Raw genomic sequence first — 20,503 nt, 5'->3', positions numbered from 1 at the left:
ATCTCTAGTGAATGGATAGGCTGCATTCTCAGTGATGTCACCGGCCTCTAGTGAATGGATAGGCTGCATTTTCAGTGATGTCACCGGTCTCTAGTGAATGGATAGGCTGCATTCTCAGTGATGTCACTGATCTCTAGTGAATGGATAGGCTGCATTCTCAGTGATGTCACCGGCCTCTAGTGAATGGATAGGCTGCATTTTCAGTGATGTCATCAGTTTATAGTAAATAGATAGGCTGCATTCTTCGTGATGTCTCTAGTGAATAGATAGGCTGCATTCTCTGTGATGTCACTGGTCTCTAGTGAATGGATAGGCTGCATTCTCAGCGACATCACCGGTCTCTAGTGAATGGTTGGGCTGCATTCTCAGCGATGTCACCGGTCTCTAGTGAATGGATAGGCTGCATGCTCAGTGATGTCACCGGTCTCTAGTGAATGGATAGGCTGCATTCTCAGTGATGTCACCGGTCTCTAGTGAATGGATAGGCTGCATGCTCAGTGATGTCATCGGTCTCTAGTGAATGGATAGGCTGCATTCTCAGTGATGTCACCGGTCTCTAATGAATGGATAGGCTGCATGCTCAGTGATGTCACTGGTCTCTACTGAATGTATAGGCTGCATTCTCTGTGAGTCACTGGTCTCTAGTGAATGATTGGGCTGCATGCACAGTGATGTCACCGGTCTCTAGTGAATGTATAGGCTGCATTCTCAGTGATGTCACCAGTCTCTAGTGAATGGATAGGCTGCATGCTCAGTGATGTCATCAGTTAATAGTAAATTGATAGGCTGCATGCTCAGTGATGTCATCAGTTTATAGTAAATAGATAGGCTGCATTCTTCGTGATGTCACCAGTCTCTAATGAATGTATAGGCTGCATTCTCTGTGAGTCACTGGTCTCTAGTGAATGAATAGGCTGCATGCTCAGTGATGTCATCAGTTTTTAGTAAATGGATAGGCTGAATGCTCAGTGATGTTGGGGTCATCCATTCATCTACTGGCACTCATGTGAAAAGTTTTTTTTCTTCTTTTTATCCAAAAGTGGAGAACCTCTTTAGTACTCTACAGGTTCTGTTTCATCCGGGGAATTTTCTTCACAGTAATTGGTTTAAGCAGGCGTTTGATGTCCTTTTGCCTCTGTGCCATCATTTAGGATGTTTTTTTCCTCTTTTGGATTCCTTCAGTCCCAGCAGGCTCTTCCCTGGCTTTATTAGTGTTCGTGTGCTGGCAGCGGGCGGAGGAGGGTCTCCTGTTCTGCCTCTTTTCATGGAACAAAGCCCCTTTTCTGCTCAGTAAGGGCATGAGTAATTTGGGTCAGGAAGTCAAGCAACCTAATCTTCTCCATATAGTCTCTTGGAAGAGGGGTGCCTCCATTCATTAGGCCAACACAAAGAGGAGCTGATAGCCGCGCCTTTTACAATGTCAGAGGAACAAAGTGTGTAGGAAGTGTCAGGGCAAATTACATGCTTGTAAAAATCAAACAGAGCCTTTGGTCAGGGGGCTGCTGCAGGCAATGAAATGTCTTAGGCGACAAAGGCTGGAGTAAATGAAAGCCTTTGGGGGGGGTGGAGTGGCCATAAAATCTTCATTAAGATCAGGGATGGAGACGGCCAGGGGCCAGCGGGCCCCATAAAAAGATGCAATGAGGCTCTCCATGGGGCACTTTGTAAAGTTTCAGTGTTAATAGATTTTAAAGCTAAACTTCCAGCTGATATAAAAGTCACAAATTAATGCAGCTCTGTGCTCATTATTATACTAAATAATTAAACATATATTTTTTTTTTCTGTTCAAGCATTTTTATTCGGCATTCAAGATATAACAAAATGAGCACCCGATTTGCCCAGGCAGGGGCTAGGGCTGGCCATACACGTTCAATACCCTTGTACAATTTTCCTTTTAGATTTACCAAAAGCCATATAATATGAGGTCACAGCTAAACAACTTTCAGTTGTATTCAATTAGGCCGCCCTTGCACTACATAGTTTAAAGCGATTGTAAAGTCTCATTTTATTCCTATAAAAATAATAAAACATACTTACCTGCTCTGTTGCAGTGGATTTGCACAGAGTAGCCTGGATCCTCCTCTTCTCGGGTCCTGTGATCCTGGGCCCTCCCTCCTGTTCAGTGTCCCCACAGCAAGCTGCTTGCTATGGGGGCACCCGAGCCAAGTCGCAGCTCCCTGTGTCCATTCAGACAAGGAGCCCCGACCCGGTCCAACCCCTTCTTTCTCCTGTTTGGCTATCTGACTTTGACAGCAGTGGCAGCCAATGGCTGTGTCTTAGCCAATCAGGAGGGAGAATCTTGGATGGCTAAAACACTCGTGGACATCACTGGACAAAGAAGGACCTCAGGTAAGTGTTAGGGTGGCTGCTGCACACAGAATGTTTTTTTATCCTAATGCATAGAACGCACTAAGATAAACCTTACAACCCCTTTAAGGTAAAGGAAAATTGTTCAAGAAAATTCAAACTTGCATGGCCAGCCTAAGAAAGGAAGCATCACAGAATGCCAGACATATCATGACAGGGGTAGGGAACCTATGGCTCGCGAGCAAGACGTGGCTCTTTTGATGGCTGCAACTGGCTCGCAGACAAATCTTTAATAAAGGGGGGCGTGTCCGGACGTGATCCACGTTGGACGTGTAGTCCCAGAGCTCCGCCGCGTCTACCACTCAATCCAGTGCCATCCGCGTAGCTGTGCTCGGTGCCAAGGAGATTTCTGCACCCATCGACGGTACACTTTGTGGGCTACCCACCGCTACCCTCAGTCTCTGGGTGACCAGATTGCCGCGCTACAGACCCCGCGGCCTACTCACGGTTCCGCCGCCGGTTTGTGTGCTGTGCATCTGAGGGCCTTGGCAGCTCCCCTAATACTTACCTGAGCCCCATCTTGATCCAGTGATGTGCACGACAGCCTTGGCTCTCTGGGGACTCTCTTTGGCTGAGACAGCAGTTGGCCAGCGCTGCTGTCAGTCACAGAAAGTGAGCCATTCAGGAGAGAGAGAGAGGGCAGTGAGTGAGCCACCACTCTGTGTGTGAATGGACACTCAGTGTCACGGCTTGGAAGCAGGGCTGCTCGGGTGCCCCCATTGCAAGTTATTTGCTCTGGGGGCACTCGGCAGGAGGGAGGGGCCAGGAGCGCCGGCAGGGGACCCAAGAAGAGGAGGATTGGGGCTGCTCTGTGCAAAACCAACTGCACAGAGTAGGTGGGTATAACAGGTTTGATATATTTTTTTTTTTTTTAAAGAAAGAGACTTTATCACTTTAAATAAAATAAAACCAACAAGACACTGAGCACCGCCTCCTAACCATAAAATCTTCTTATTTTGTTAAGTCGTTCTCACATAAATGATCCGCTTACAAGTTTCCACTCCGCTGGATCCCGGCCACCGCTGTGTATAAATATTACCAGAACCCAGCGGCTTCTGGTCCTCTTAAAGTGACACAAAACAATATCTTTATTCCACACACATTTCACTAATTAAAGTGATTGTAAACCCTCACCTTCTAAAAATAGAAATAAAAGGCAAAACATTTGTGTATAGATATAAAAAAAAAAACATAAATTCCTTTTTTTTTTTTTTTAATAAGTGATCACATTCCCTCTGTTCTCAGCTACATAAGAGCTGGGATGAGGAGAAACAGCTGTACACTGAGCTTCTCAGCGAATGCCTGTGCGGGGGTGGGGGGAGAGAGGCATGTATCAGGACAAGTCTGATCACTGGAGAAGGTTACACTGAGTTCCCAACATAGCTAGAGAACTGACCACGGTTTGCTCTCCTGCTTAGTGTGGTCAGTTTTTAATAGGAAAGCAGAGGAACTGGCAGGAACACCAGGGATTTCACACAAAGGAAGCAATACAAAGAGAACAGGAGACTTTCTCATACAAGTACATGGTACAGCAGGCACATATCAGGAATATGAAGTGTTGGGGTAACAAACACTTTAATGGCCCTGTAATCTGCTTGTCATGAAATTGTTTCTTACTGTGTTTTTCTGCCTCCTTGTAACTTCCTCCATGAGCTTCTGAACCTCTCATTCCACCCTCACATCCCATTGTTAGGAATAAGCAGTGCACATTGGCAGCGCTCGTCCCATACATCACATCCCATAGTTTATGAAGGGTGCGAGAGAGAGGGTGGCTAGGCTCCGACATTCATTGGGACCATAGAGAATGGATGTAGCCACTCTCTAACAGCAGCAAAAAAATAATAATAATAATTTGGAGACTTTGAGGAGGCTGAGAGCGATCGAACGGACTTTCTGAGTTAGGTGAGTGAGTGAAGAAGGTTACCGTATATACTCGAGTATAAGCCGAGTTTTTCAGCACATTTTTTTGTGCTGAAAACGCCCCCCTCGGCTTATACTCGAGTCAACAAAAAAAAAAGTTCCCGGCCGCTCCGACGTGTTTAACCACTTAAGCCCCGGAGGATTTGGCTGCTAAAAGACCAGGGGTTTTTTGCAATTTTTTTACTGCGTGATTTTTAACGGACAATTGCACGGTCGTGCGACGCTGTACCTAAACGAATTTGATGTCCTTTTTTTTTCCCACAAACAGAGCTTTCTTTTGGTCGTATTTGATCACCTGTGCGATTTTTTTGATCATGCGCTATAAACAAAAAAAGAGCGTCAATTTTGCAAAAATAACAATATTTTTCACATTTTTTTATATGAAATTCCCCAAAAAAAAAATGTAAAAATCAAAATTTTTTAACATTTTCGGCCAATTTGTTTTATGCTACATATGTTTGGTAAAAAAAATCGCAAAAAGCGTATTTTGATTGGTTTGCGCAAAAGTTATCACGTTTACTAACAAAGGGAAAGATTTTTGTCATTTTTGGTGTTTTTTTTTTTTTTTTTTTAACGCGTAATGGCGGCGATCTGCGATTTTTTTTTTTTTTTTTTCCGGTACTGCGACATTGCGGCGGACAGATCGGACCCTTGACTGACATTTTTGACACTTTTGGGGTTACCAGTGACATTACTACAGTAATCAGTGCTATTAATATGCACTGTTGCTGCAAAAATGACACTGGCAGGGAAGGGGTTAACTGTATTGGAGAGGGAGGGGTTAAGTGTGTCCTAGGGGCGTGATTCTAACTGTATAGGGACATGGCTATTGGTGTAAAAACAAAGATCAACAGTCCTACATAGTAGAACCGTCTGATCTTCATTTTTACACCAGGGAGAATGACGGGCGGCTTGTTTACATAAGCCGCTCTGCCTTTCTCCCTTCCCCGGAGCGATCGTAGTGTGACCGGCGGACATCGGGGCCGCCGGTCACACGCACTGACTTGTCAGTGAACTCCTGAAGAAGCCATAGTTTGCATGGACCCCTTGACTAACTTGGAGGAGAATTTCCAGGCAGAAAAAATTAGAGCTCAAAAAAAGCCTGTAGGAGCGGCTTTCTTGAGCTACAATGTGCATGAGGACTGCATAGAAGCTGTAACAAGTCAGATAGACTGCACCCCATTTCCTGGCTGGAGGACATCCAGCATCATCTATTTTGAAGGGACACCGGGCCTGGCAGGTAATGGTTAATAAAAAGATTTTTGGTACAAGTTGATCGGTCTTCTGGTTTGATATTGTAGTCACTTTAACAGTAAAAGCCAAATAAAGGTTATAACCCCCCCCCCCCCCCCCACTCTAATGCATGGTACACATAATGAGATTATTGGACGATGCTAATTTCCTATCAAAAATAATAAAGGTTACCAATGTTACAAAAATTCTCGTACGGCAGAATAAATGTAATAAGTTGTATTTTATTGTATTTTTGGACGCCAGCTGTACAGATTTACATATTTATTTGAAGGTTATATATTCACCTTTTGGCGCTCGCTGCTGTTTTCATCTATCACCAGCGCTCACTTTCATATCCTAGGAGCTGTACTGATTAAATGAAAATCGTATGATCTGGTATCATACGAAGAAAATTTTTGCGCTCGTCCGATTGGATAATTTTGCATTAATTGTCGCGATCGACTCTCGAAAGCTGTGTACTAAAGATGGGATTATCGTACGATTACTTTGAAAGCGGTATTTTTCAGACACTTTTCAGATCATGTGTATGGGCCTTAAAAGAGAACAAAATTTGGTTGCAGCTGGGGTTCCACTTTAACTATTTTGAAATTTGGTGAACTGCTTGCTGAATATCTCAAATTCTGTGCTGATTTAAAATGTTTCTTCTTACTCACCAGATTCTTCCCAGCAACAGGTACAAGTTAACCCCTGCTTTGATGGCACCCATCAATGTGACACCCAAGCCCAGTGCCAGCCAGCGACCGGATTGAATTACACTTGTGTCTGCGCATCCGGGTACCGGGGAGACGGCCGAGACTGCACTGGTAGGCTCAATATGTCATTTCTCTGGTTAATAAACTGTAGCTGGGTTTCAGTGGTATAGTCGGGTGGGTTTTGCTTTTTAATGTTTTTTGAAAGTCCAGCTCCAGTCAAAGTTCATCTCATTTAAAGGGCTTTTTGAAACATTTAATGATTAAGAACTTAAGAGCATTAACTATACCTTGATCCCTTTGTGATTCTATTAACATTGACTGCTCAAGCCCCGAAGAAGTGGTTCTAAAGTCTAAGGCCCCTTTCACACAGGGAGTCCGTGAGGCGGACTCGGTTTTTCTCAGCGGGGGATCGATCCGCCGATCCCCCACTGAGCAGGAGGATGGCAGCTCTGTCCATGTGCTGTGTGCGGAGACAGAGCTGTCGGGTCCCCATGCATCTCAATGGGGGAATCGGATGAGAACGGACCATCTGTCCGTTCTCATTGCTTACCTCTTCTCAGGTCCCCCGCCGGCGCTCCTGGCTCCTCCGCTCCATCCAGTGCACCCACGGAAAGCCGCTTTCCATGGGGGCCACTTGTGCGTGCTCGCTCCCGAGTCACACTGCTGCATTTATTGACACAGACATGTGATTTGCAAAGCAGTGCGCCACGAATCACATGCGATGTCTGACATTGCATATGTGTGACTTCTAGGATTCAAAAAGCCCTTTAAGTGAGATGAACTTTTGTACCAGGTGCTCCTTCGTGCACCTCCCTGAATTTACCATTTGGCGAGCACTTGCTTAGATGCTATCAGAGAGGCAGCATAGGACCAGATCCGGGTCCACCTACACTATAATTTCATCAAGGATCTGTTTCTTTGAATTTTCACTTTTATGGGTCCAGTGCTACCATACCATACACATCAGGCAGTTCTGGTCAAAGTTATATTGTTGTCTGTGGCCCCATTAGAAAGTTATCTCCTCGCTTCCTGTTCCAGTGACACCATGTGTGTCTAGGTCAGACAAGGTGACACAGACAGGAATGACAAACTTGACCAACGTGTTATGTCTTTACCTTACTATTCAAAAATAAGAGACACCGGAAGTGACGTCGCTGGCTCCGCCCAACGTGTTGCGTCACTTTTTTTTTTCTTTTCTTTTTTTTTCTTGGTTTTGGATATGGAAGTGTTAAAGTCTCCAATGTATTACTTTTTGCTTTTTGTCTCCTGGTGGGGAGATCTTCCTCCACTTCCTGTCCTGCAACTTCTTGTTCCTGGAGACACAACAAGAAGTTAAGCCGGTGTTCTGTCAGAATACCCGGCCATAGACAGTTCAAATCTCAGCAGGTTCAGCAGTGACCAGACGAGATTTGAACCATGTAAACGAGCAGGCTGGCGGAAAACACTCCTTACAATATCCATCAGAACCAATTTTCACTTTTATGGGTCCAGTGCTACCTTACACACATCAGGCAGTTCCGATCAAATTTATATTGTTGTCTGTGGCCCAATTAGGAAGTTATCTCCTCACTTCCTGTTCCAGTGACACCATGTGTGTCTAGGTCGGACAAGGTGACACAGACAGGAATGATAAACTCGACCAAGGTTTTATGTCTTTACCGTAAGCGATAAAAAAAAAAAAAATACAGATAGATTTCCCCCACGGGGGGAGGGCTTTTATATGCACGGGGCCATGGATCCTACCTCCCCTCTATTCCAGTTTTGCAGCCTCCATGAGTTTCTCTGATATTGGACACTTCCAGAAGTGCTGGATACCGTGTCTGCCCCCGTGTCTGCCGCTGCATGCTCGTTCTGTCCTCCATTCACTACATCACTGCTGAGTCCTGTAGGGGTCGGAAGATGGAGCCACAGCATGCAGTAGGGGGCACAGGAATCAGAAAATGGCAAAGAGACCCCCCCAGGCTCTAATGTGTATATGTATTTTATTTTTCCAGACATTGACGAATGTGAGGAACAGCTTGAAAACTGTGGACAGAACACCCACTGTGTGAACCTGCCTGGAAGCTTCAGGTGTGAGTGCCAGCCTGGCTACGTGTTCTCCGCAGATGGCCGTAGCTGTATATGTAAGTAGCGCGTTCCTGTGTTATTGCGATGTAATACTTGTAAGGCATTGTGTGTAACTGCATGTTGAATACTCTGGTTAAAGTGTACCCTGAAAGATGACTGTTGTAATCTGCTAAACGTGAGCACCAAATTTTATCATGCAAAAGTTTTACCATCTGCTGATGCCAGTGCCGGAGGTCCAACTGGAGGCACAGTGGTTGGGTCCCCTGTGCTCACTGAGGGTTGGCTTATTTTTCCCACTCCTCTTTTTTGGGACTTTTTTTGAATATTCCAGGTGTTAAAGTGTTACTAAACCCACAACAGTAAAACCAGTCTGTATATGCAGTAAAGTGATGTAGAAAAGTAACAAAAGACCAGGCAATACATTTCCAAAAAAGAAGGGAGGTTTAACCACTTTAAGACCCGAAGATTTGACCCCCTTCCTGACCAGGCCCTATTTTGCTATTCGGCCTTGCGTTACTTTAACGGACAATTGCGCGGTTGTGCGACGCTGTACTCAAATAAACTTGACGTCCTTTTTTTCCCACAAATAGAGCTTTCATTTGGTGGTATTTGATCAACTGTGCGATTTTTTAATTTTTGCGCTATAAGCAAACAAATAGGGACAATTTTGAAAAAAAAAAACTATATTTTTCACATTCTGCTATAATAACATTCCCAAAAAAAAAAATGTAAAAATCAAAATTTTTTAACATTTTAGGCCAATTTGTTTTCTGCTACATATTTTTGGTAAAAACAATCGCAATAAGCGTATTTTGATTGGTTTGCGCAAAAGTTATCACGTTTACTAACTACGGGAAAGATTTATGTCATTTTTATTGTGTTTTTTTTTTTTTACTAGTAATGGCGGCGATCTGCGATTTTTTGCAGGACTGCGACATTGCGGAGGACAGATCGGACCCCTAACTGACATTTTTGACACTTTTGGGGGGACCAGTGACATTACTACAGTAATCAGTGCTATAAATATGCACTGTTACTGTAATAATGACACTGGCAGGAAGGGGTTAACCCTATGGGTGATCAAAGGGTTAAATATATGCCTCATGCTTACTGACGTGTGTGGGGGGGGCTATGCTGAATCCTGTGATCTCCTCCTGTCTGTCACTAAGAAGATCCGCCTGCTTTATTTACATAAGCAGGCAGGTCTTCTCACACTTTCCCCGACGATCGGGGAAGAGAGGCGGAAATCGCCACCTCTCCTCCTCCGGCCCGACTCCCTGTGTGTCTAAACACTAGTAGGTCTACGTCGCTGGACCCAGGGGAGCCGCACTGCCACAGTAGGAATACTGTCGGCAGTCGGCAAGTGGTTAAAAACAACAGCTGCAGCTGGGAACAAATTCCTTATTTGTTCAAACAAAGAAAGGCATGCAAGCCTTCTTATAACAATTTTTGACCATAGAATTACATGTGGTACAATATGATTGGTTGGCAAAACCTAAGTCATTGTAATTATCATAAATAAAAAAATAATGGACATCTGCAGTTCAGACACCAATGTCTGAAACTGTCTGACCTTTATTCTAGTAAACTTTCACTCTGTAAACTCGTGACTGTCTTATAAAAAATAGAGAGGTCATCTAGAGATCAGATTTTTTAGATATCCCTTTCTAAATTATGAAATAATTTAGTAAACATTAATAAAGACTAATAACTATTGCTTTAATAGTGAATAATAATTCCACTACTACTATGATAATAATAATCATTATATTAATAACAAATGCAAATTAATATGAATAATATGAAATACATGGGTTAATATGAAATTCTACAACAAAAGCATGCTTGTTATACTCTCTGTGGAACCTAAGGGGTTAATCCTCCACATTGTGTAAAAAGGCTGTTTAATCCTGTCTTCTCTGATCCTCCCTTTCTTCCACAGTCCCCAATCCATCTTCTGATAGTTAGAGATGGGTGTGGGCGTGTGCGGGACCCCACCTGCTCGATTCCCGCCAGTAAGCTAACACTGCACATGGCTAATCACAGGCCGATCTGTGCAGCTGCGGATCGGGAAATGTCTCACTGCCTATGATTAGCCGTGTGCAGTGTCTGCTTTCTGGCGGGATCGGGCAGGTGGGGTCCCAAACCATTCCTATTCAGATAATACAGAGCCTTAGGGGCACATGCTCAGTTCGGTGTGTATTGCTAGAGAGTTTTGTTTTTTTTGGGAGGGTGAATGAGATTAACACAGGGCCAATCAACACTGTCCAAACAGAGGGTCAGGGGTCCTTCAGCCTCATAGGACAGTCAAGAGTAGAATGAATTGGGGGTTCTAAGTAATTTTCATGCACAAAAAAAAAAGATTTTCCAGGCAGGTAGTGCCATGTTTGGGATTTGAACAGACGACCTTGGTGACCCTAGTGCTGCTCGGCAGAAGTGCTAACTACTTAGCCACTGTTCTGCCCAAATGACTTCCTGTGTTCCTCAGTGAGCTACAAGAAAAGGGTTTTACAGTGAGTACAAAAATTGCTATTTTTATAAATAGAATGTAATGAAGGCCCCTATTACTGTATAAGCCTCTGTTTTGGCCTTGGTGACCTGTTAGATTCCAGGATACAGTTTTGCAGAGTAGGGTGGGTGGGAAAAGGCAGCATCTGATTGGCTGTGTTGCTGCCTTTATTAGTTACATAAGTTATTTACATGCAGTATTTTGTACACGCCGGCTGCTTTTCCTCCTCTTACGTGCTGTTTTGCTCACACATTCTTTCTCACTGTTCCATTCTTCACTTTCTGCGTGGACGGTTTAATCCCATCATGTATCGCTATGTCAACGGCCATTGTCAGCGTGTCTGGCGCTGTGTAAATACTGCAGTGTGTCCAAAGCTGGTGCTGTGTTCATGTATTCATAATCACTCCTCGGCCCACTTCATCTCCTCTCCGGACAGTGACTGGAGAGTCAGGACTGATCTGTATTAGAATTTCACTCATTTTGTCAGTCCATGCTGAACGCTGGCACCAGTATGATTAGTTTACATTTAGTAAATGACAAATACACAATTTGGTTGAGGAAAGTGGACCCGTAGGTTTATTTTACTAGTATTGTTATGGTAAAATGATTGTTCACACCACTGCGTTTTTTCATGCTTTATGCAGAAATGCAGCACATTTTTTGAACATGGATTCCTATGGAACACGTTGACATCAATGCATTTTTGGAAAGGGTCAGGAACTTTTTAAAATGTAAAACAGTGCGCTTTTTTTGCTTTCTTGGTTCAATAGAATTCAATGTAGAAGCTGCAGAAAAGCATAGTGCTTTTTTAGTGAACTTTTGCCGTAATTCACGTTTTGCACTTCTTTTTTTTTTTTTTGTATTTTGAAAAAAGAAAATTTTGGTACAAAACAGAGCCTATTGAACATACACATGCTTGATACATACACATCAAGAAAAACATATACGTTCAACAACAGCTCTAGTGCCCAACCGGACACTAAACCAGAAGCACACTCCAATTGTCCACTTAAAGCGGAGTTCCACCCAAAAGTGGATTTTCCGCTCATTTGCTTCCTCCCCCCTCCGGTGCCACATTTGGCACCTTTCAGGAGCGAGGGAGGAACGGGTACCGTTTTTTTTTTTTTTTTTTTTTTTTTATAAATTCAATATTTATTGAAAAAGGAATAGGCATACATTAAGAGTCGGTTCACACTATGGCGACACGACTTCGGGGGCAACTAGTGAAGTCGCCGTGCACCGCGACTTGCACGGACTTCACATAATGGAAGTCAATGCAAGTCGATCCGACTTCTGTCAAAAGTAGTACAGGAACCTTTTTCTAAGGTAATTTTCACACTTGTGCAACTTGTCATGCAACTTTGGACATCAGAGTTGCACGGCATGTCGTTCCCCATGTTTTCCAATGATAACCATTCATATATGCGCAACTTAAAGTTGCAGCAACTTCAAAGTAGTTCACGCACTAAGTCGGAGCGACTTCAGTTGCTCCTATTAGAACGGTTCCCATAGCACAGAATGGAGCACGACTTGTCAGGCAACCAAGTCGCCTGACAAGTTGCGGTAGTGTGAACTGGGACTTAAGAGCAATGGTATTTGTCCAAACACATTAGATAAACAGATAACAAATCCTGAAGCAAAAACAAACTTTAGGACATATGATCTCACAGTGATAAACAATATATGAGGAGTCAAAAGAGATCTGCGGGGCATCCGCCCCCCGGAAAGGTCTCAGTCCCTACCGGCTTCTATCAAATGGCCGGCATACGGAGATAGAGAGGAACAATCCGGGTGGCCCGACCCTCCCGCAGTCGTCGAGAAGTAACTAGCGTACGTATGCCCGGGGGGAAGGACATTTTCCAGAAGTAGGGTAGAATTGGTAGAATTGCAGAGCATTGGAGGGGGAAAGGTAAGAGAGAGGAAAAGAAAAAAAAAGGGGGGGGGGGGAGAGGTGAGAGAAGGGTAGTGAGGGGGGGGGGAGATGGCCAACCGGTCTACCGGTACCAATCTAGGCGATCAAATCTTTGTATTCTGCGGAAAAACTGAACTCATGCCAGTAGTGCCATCGTTTGAGGAACTTCTCTCTAGTGCCCCTTTCGGACAGGTACCTGTTTTGACAGGTACCCTTCCCCACTTTTGGGAGACAGCGCCGGGGCGCCGTCCACCGGAAGTTCTGTCCTCCTTCCCCCGCCGCCGTGCCTATGAGAATGCGCAGCGCGCTTCGCACGTGCGCAGTAGGGAACTGGCTGTGAAGCCAAAAGGCTTCATTGCCAGTTTCCCGTAGAAAGAGTGGCAGCGGTAGCACCCGTACCCCTAACCTTTAATTGAATAAAGTTGTATCTGGTCCTCTTTGCAGTGGTGTGGCGCTTCAATTTCAACTCCTTTTTAGAAGTACACGGTCTTGGACGGTGCTGGTCTGGTCAGACAAGCAAGCATGTCGTTGGATTACAGATTACACAGATGTGATCTGTTTTGCGCTAAAATAGTGTTCATTCAGCTCAGCTTCTTTTTGGATTTATAATCTATTGTTACACCACAGCCCAGAGGGTTAATCTCCCCAGTGGGCACACAGACAAAAATAAAAACCAGACAGACATTCTAATCCACCACAAAAAAAACAAAAAAAAAAGATGTTTTATGTCCTTTTCTTATTATTTTGTCTTTTTTCTTTGTCCAGTGGGCAGTTCATTTGGGAATCCTTGTGAGGACGGGACACACACCTGTGACCTATCCACATCTCAGTGTGTCCCCCGTGGAGATGGAGTCTTTACATGTGAATGTTTCCCCGGGTACACCAGGACTGGACAGAGCTGTATCGGTAAGAGGACATTACTTCTTCGCTTTCTTCTCTGCTCGGTTTATGAAATCATTGTACAATTAAGGTTACTATAATCGGGCTGCAACACTTTAGAGCCAGTCTCCTATTAAACGGAGGGGCTGACTGCAGTAAACATCTCCATACTGGTAATGTGCATACTAGCACATTATTAAAGCCTTACCTTAGAATAAAGCCCCCCAGCGGTGCTCTGTCACCGCTGACTGGGTTTCCACCTTCACCCGGGCTTCCTTCCGGGTTCACGGGCTCCAGCAGCTTGGATGGCTGAGCTGCGATTTACATCCCTCCGGCGCATGCGCACAGTAGTTCCAGGCGCAGCACAGCGCTCTTGAGGTACAGGTATTAAGTTCCTTCAGAGCGCATGCGCCGGTGACATCCCCGGCTGCCAAAAGAGAAAATATCTCCTAAACCAGGGGTCTTCAAACTATGGCCCTCCAGTTGTTCGGGAACTACAATTCCCGTCATGTCTGTGCATGTCAGAGTTTTACAATGCCTCATGGGCTGTGTAGTTCCGCAACAGCTGGAGGGCCGCAGTTTGAGGATCCCTGTCCTAAATGGTGAACGTTTCAGGAGATATTTATTTTACCTACAAGTAAGCTTTATTATAAGCGTACCTGTAGGTGAAAAATACTTTACTACCGCTTTAAGCCTGCCTTCCAATTTTTTCCATATTCTGAGCTTTAAAACATGCCCTCACTGATCTCTGTAACTGCATGCACTGTGGAGCAATTCTTTGTTCACAGCAATTTATTCACAGCAGAGCACTGAAGTCATTCTTAACAGCTCAGCTGACCTTGCTCCACCCCCCATCCCCCAGCATTGACTCTGCAAATTTGTTCACCCAACCCCCCTTCCCAGACAAGCTCACCCTGCTCCCACTCCTAGCATTGACTCAGCAACTTGTTATACCCTACTGTCCCTGCCCAGCATTGACTTAGCAGCTTAGATAACCCCCATCCCCCTTCTAGCTTTTAGCCTTATAATCTCTAATAGAAATACAGAACAGGATCTCTAGTAGGGGTGAGCAGGGTGCGCTGAGCTAATAAAAGAATGACTTTAATGCTTCTTCTGTCAACTTCGAGGATGAATTGCTCCACGGTGCCTGTGACTACATAGGTCAGTTAGGGCTTGTTTTAAAGCTCATTTACTCTTTGTTGATATAGAAGTAAGAAAATGTGTTGTTGTTGTGGAAACAAGAATTAGTGATAAAGCTTCAGTGGAGACACCTTTTTTCCCATGAGAACTCTTAGAGGAGTGAATTTCCCTTCCTAAGGGTAGATTTCGCCTCATTTCCTGTTGTCTCCCTCCGTTTGTAAGTAGGAGTCGTTTGTAAGTCGGATATTTGTAGCCCGGGAACCGCCTGTACTTAAATGTCCACAGCCCAAGAACATGTTCATTTTAACTGTTGGGACTTTTGTGAAATTATTCTGATACCGGGCATAATAGGAGCGGAAACCAGGCTAGGCTTTCTCACCCAACATCAGTGCCTGACCTCACAAATGCACTTCTGGAAGAATGGTCAAACATTCCCATAGACGCACTCCTAAACCTTGTGGACAGCCTTCCCAGAAGAGTTGAAGCTGTTATAGCTGCAAAGGATGGGCCAACTCAATATTAAACCCTACGGACTAAGACTGGTATGCCATTAAATTTCATGTGTGTGTAAAGGCAGGCGTCCCAATACTTTTGACAATATAGTGTATTTATACTGGTGATCATTGTCATTGAAAAAAAAAGTGAGGGGAAATGTAATTTTGTAGGGACAATCATCCAATAGGGATAACTTTCCAAAATTGGAATTCAGCTCACTTTGGGAAATTTCCTCTTCCTGTTGCATCCGTGGAACAGAAGTAAAGGGGAGTTTCCCCCAATGGTACTCAGGATAATAAAAAAAGATCCCAACAGGAATTTTCTCTATCGCTCATTGACAGACGTAGTCTTCTTGATTCTCAAGAGCTGGGTTATGTTGTCTCCGCAGGAGTAGGACTAGGCAGAAAGACAAAACGTTCTGGCTCCACCTTAGGGGCAGTCCCTGAGGGTATATCCTCCGTCTCTCTGCTACAGGGAATCAGTTTTTTTCTGTCTAGTCAGGAGTAAGGACCTAAGCTCCTTGCTGGGATCTTTTTGGTCCTGGCAAGATTTTTTCTTTAGAAGAAATATTTTTTAGGTAGTTTTTTCTCCAGTGTTTTTCCTGTGAGATCTTCAAGCAAAAAACGCCGGACTGGGCGACACTAGTGGTCACCCCAGCCGGCCTACGAGCGCGTGCAGACCAGGCATTGCGCTTGGTCGGCCGCGACACATTCAAGTAAGTATGCGGGGCCGGGCGACGGGCTGGATGTTGAGATCCAGTGGTCACCCCGGTTTCTGCCTACGAGCGCGTGCAGACCAGAGCTCCGCGCTGGGTCGGCCGCGACGGAGTCCCAGTGGAGGGACTGACCTTGCGAGTTAAAAGTCTCGCTTGGACGCCAGGAACCAGAGAGTCGAGGCGTCCGGAGTGGTCCACAAACCCCCACCCCGGTGAAGAGGGTATTGTGAAGAGAGGGTGCCTGTCGGTTCGGTATGGTGAGTAAACGTTCCCTTTTTTCTTTCCTCGTTATGAGGCAGTATGAATTATGGGCCCCTCCATACATGGTCAGTATATATCTGACACTAAAAGTCCCCCTTGTAAATACAGTATGTGTTTGTGGGAAGTGGACTTGGTTTGAGAGCTAACACTCTACCCAGCAGACTGTAGCATTACAGCAGACATAGGAGGTATAATCCTACCTTATTTGTAGTGTATCTCCTGTAGATCTATCAATCGCCACTCAGCAGAGATGCAGGTGGATGTGCTGGGAAAAACGATTTCGGCGGTCCGCCGCCATTTTGCCGTAGACCAGGTGCATGCATGTCCTCAGGTCACGCCGGCCGCCATGTTTTTGGAGTCTAATGTCTCCTATATGGGGGCGGCCATGTTTCATGAGCCCAGCTACCTCGTGGAGAGCTGGGAACGCCGGAAGGCGTACACAGGGGGCGGAGCCACGTCCTTCTACCCGGGAAAAAGCAACAGCTCCTTCCAGTCTGTAAAGACAGACGCTGACTGCAGTTGGTTGGAAACTTCACTGCATCGGTTGGTGAGCCTTGGGGGTCCCTCTCTCTCTCTGTGGGATCGAGAAGCAGGTACTCTGAGGGGCGCTATTGCGCTAGGGGGAGACACATAAAAAAAAAAAAAAAAATTAAAAAAAAAAAAAAAAAAAAAAAGAGGTATTTTTTATTTAAAAAAAAAAAAAAAAAAAAAAAGTTTTTTTGTGTTTTCTGGCAAAGATGTCCTGAATTATCATGGACCCTGCCACTCATGTATCTCCTCCGGATCCCCTCGAGGGGTCTGCGGGATCCTCCAGCACCCCACTGACGATTAAATCATTGTCCGCTATTATGGAAGCTTGTGTCCCGGGTGGAAGTGGCTTGTCAGGGACAGGGAGCAAGTAAGCGACCCCCGCCTAACCCCTTATTATCTGAAACCTCGGATTCAGACTCTGAGCCTATTTCTGCAGTTGCAGGTACTTCATCTGGTATTGGTGTCTCGTGTACTGTCTTTTCAGACAGTGAGGAGGATGTTTCGGCATCAGCCATAGCCAGAGAGGAAGCGTTGGTAAACGCACTCATGGTATCTGTTCAAGAGACCTTAAGATTACAGGGTATTCCGTCAGAAATAGCTGAAACTGAAATCCCTTTTGGGACTAAAAACGCATCTAGTGGCGAAGGTTTTTTCCATTGCCCAAATGTTTTGGCAATCCAATCAAAGAAGAATGGAGTCTGCCAAAACGCATTTCTACTATTTCTAAAAGCATTAACAGGCGTTATCCGTTTGAGGAAACCCTCATTAAGAAATGGACAGAACCACCTGTGGTGGATTCACCAATTGCTAGATTGAATAAAGCCACGGTTATTCCTCTAGAAGACGCTCCGTCTTTTAAAGATCCAGTGGATCGCAAGATAGAAGCTATGTCTCGCACCATGTTTTCCTTGATTGGATCAGCTTTCAGACCAATAATTGCTATTGGTCTGGTTTCGCAGGCTGTAACTGTATGGACCAAGTGGTTACGCCGGGACTTAGAAGAAGTCCCTCAGGCGGTATCAGATTTGTTGGAACAAATGATACAGGGGTTACAGTTTGTGTGTGATGCGGCGTTAGACGCCACTTCATGATTGGCGCGAGCATCTGTCTCAGCAGTGGTTCTCAGGCGTACACTGTGGCTAAAAGGTTGGTTAGCCGACCAAGGTTCCAAAAAAGCATTGGCTAATATCCCCTTTTTAGGAGAGCGTCTATTTGGAGCCAACTTAGATGAGATCATTAAGGATCTCACGGGTGGAAAGAGCACCTTTTTACCGCAAAATTTTAAAGGTAAAGGAACTCGTCAAAGACGAGGGCCTTCTTTTTCTGCTCACAAGAGGTTTTTTTTTTCGTCCCGCGGGTGAAAAAATTAAGTCCTCCAAAGCTCCTGCAGGAGGCGTCAGGGGTCGTTGGTCGGGCAAGCAAAAGCCCGCCCCCTCTAGACCTGAAGATAAACCGTCCAAAGCCTGAAGGTGCGCCCCCCACCCATAACTGGGGTGGGGGGACGTCTTCGCCGGTTCCCGGATCCATGGCTTTCCAGAATCCCGGACAGATGGGTTTGCGAAGTCATAAGGTCAGGGTACAAGATCGAGTTTCGATCTCTCCCACCGGCGCGATTCTTCCCTTCCAATAGCCGACTATCCCCGGATCGTTTAGACGATCTGTGGAGAGCAGTCACAGATTTACTACAACAAGGAGTGGTAGTCCACGTTCCTTGGACAGAACGCTTTCAGGGGGTTTTATTCAAACCTATTTACAATACCCAGGAAAGAGGGCAAAGTGCGTCCAATTCTGGACTTAAGGGCACTCAATTCTTTTGTCTACATAAGAAGATTCAGAATGGAGTCCATTCGCACAGTAGCAGCCTTTCTGCATCCAGGGGATGTCCTAGCGTCCATAGACATCTAGGACGCATATCTTCACATTCCCATTTTCGCAGGACATCAGCGGTTTCTACGTTTTTCCGTAGAAGAAAACCACTATCAGTTTGTGGCGTTACCTTTCGGTCTCGCCACGGCTCCGCGGGTCTTCACGAAGGTGTTGGCCCCAATGTTGGCACTTCTGCGCCAAAGAGGCATATCGATTCTAGGTTACCTAGACGATCTTCTGCTTCATGCAGAGTCTCCTCAGACCTTGCTACAAAACATAGAAATTACTATGATTTCTTTACAGGAATTCGGGTGGCTGGTGAACCAGCAAAAGTCATTTCTGGTTCCCACCCAGAGGCTCGAATATCTGGGTCTAATTCTAGACACAGTCAGGACAAGAGTGTTTCTTCCGGTAGGGAAACTCCGAAAGATTCAATCAGCAGTCCACCAACAGCTGGTCTTCCCTTCGGACTTGCATGAGGGGTCTGGGGTTGATGGTGGCTTCCTTCGAAGCAGTCCCATTTGCCCAGTCCCATACCCGAATTCTTCAGCAAGAGATTCCTCTCAGATGGAATCGGAATCCGGAATCCCTGGACAATCAGATCCGATTGAGCAAACAGACCAGAGAGTCTCTGGTCTGGTGGCTTCGGTCTCCGATGCTCAGCCAGGGAAAGTCATTTCTGCCAATATATTGGACGACAGTGACCACGGATGCCAGTCTATCCGGATGGGGAGGAATTCTCGGTCAGTTATCTGTCCAGGGACTTTGGTCCCCGGAAGAATCCAGGTTACCGATAAATGTATTGGAACTGAGAGCGATCAGACTTTGTCTGATTCACTGGACCGAGCAGCTCCAGGGCAGCCCGGTTCGGATCCAGTCGGACAACGCCACGGCCGTGGCTTATGTCAATCACCAGGGGGGCACCAAGAGTGTCCGAGCGGCCAAAGAAGTGGCTTGCATTCTTCGCTGGGCGGAACGATTTGTTCCAGCAATCTCTGCGGTGTTCATTCCGGGGGTGGAGAATTGGCAGGCAGATTATCTCAGCCGTCAGACTCTGGATCAGGGGGAATGGTCCCTCCATCCAGAAGTTTTCCACCAGTTGTGCCTACGATGGGGCACCCCGGATATGGATCTGTTGGCATCTCGATTCAACAGGAAAGTTCAGAGATTCGTGGCTCGCTCCTGCGATCCTCTAGCAGAAACCGCAGACGCACTGATCGCCCCGTGGGGGCAATACCAGCTAATGTATGCCTTCCCTCCTCTTGGGTTACTGCCAAGACTTCTTCGCAAGATAGAGGAGGAAGGGATTCCAGTAATCCTGGCAGCTCCGGACTGGCCTCGTCGAGCTTGTTACGCCGACTTGGTCAGACTGATGGCGGACGTCCCGTGGAGACTTCCTCTCAGGGAGGATCTACTGTCTCAGGGACCGATCTTCCATCCTGCTTTACAATCGCTGGTTTTAAACGGCCTGGTTATTGAGACCCAGGTGCTGAAGGACAAGGGATTGTCAGCTTCAGTTATTCCTACTCTAGTTAAAACAAGGAAAGCGACTTCCAGAAAGATTATCATCGTACATGGAAGTCTTATATTGTGTGATGTGAATCCCTTGGGTTCCATCTACATCTTTATTCGGTAGTCCGAATATTGGCTTTCTGCAACAGGGAGTTGAGCAGAAGCTGGCCTTGAGTGTTATCAAGGGTCTGGTTTCAGCATTTGCTATCTTCTTTCAGAAGCTTTTGTCTACTCATTCCTTGGTGCGGAATTTCATCCAGGGGGTGCGACACCTGGCTCTGCCAGTGCACGCGCCGTTACCATCCTGGGATCTTAATTTGGTGCTGTCGGTTCTTCAGACACCTCCCTTTGAAAATATCAGGGAGATTCCCTTGCCTACTTT

General features: G+C 45.6%; 1 protein-coding gene across 1 annotated transcript in view; it reads left to right on the top strand.

Annotated features, from left to right (window-relative positions):
• Positions 1-20,503, top strand: part of NID2 (nidogen 2) — a 129,917-nt gene that overhangs the window by 63,294 nt on the left and 46,120 nt on the right. The window contains exons 9-11 of the mRNA XM_082242648.1: positions 6,199-6,345; positions 8,229-8,357; positions 13,488-13,628. Coding sequence (XP_082098774.1) covers positions 6,199-6,345; positions 8,229-8,357; positions 13,488-13,628 — 417 coding nt within the window. The remainder of the gene's footprint in view (positions 1-6,198; positions 6,346-8,228; positions 8,358-13,487; positions 13,629-20,503) is intronic.

This window comes from Pelophylax lessonae (assembly GCF_965119305.1).
Source record: "Pelophylax lessonae genome assembly, chromosome: 13".
In the NCBI taxonomy this organism is placed as follows: domain Eukaryota; kingdom Metazoa; phylum Chordata; class Amphibia; order Anura; family Ranidae; genus Pelophylax; species Pelophylax lessonae.
Note: the sequence above shows the minus strand (reverse complement) of the source record. Positions and strands in the feature narration are given on the sequence as shown.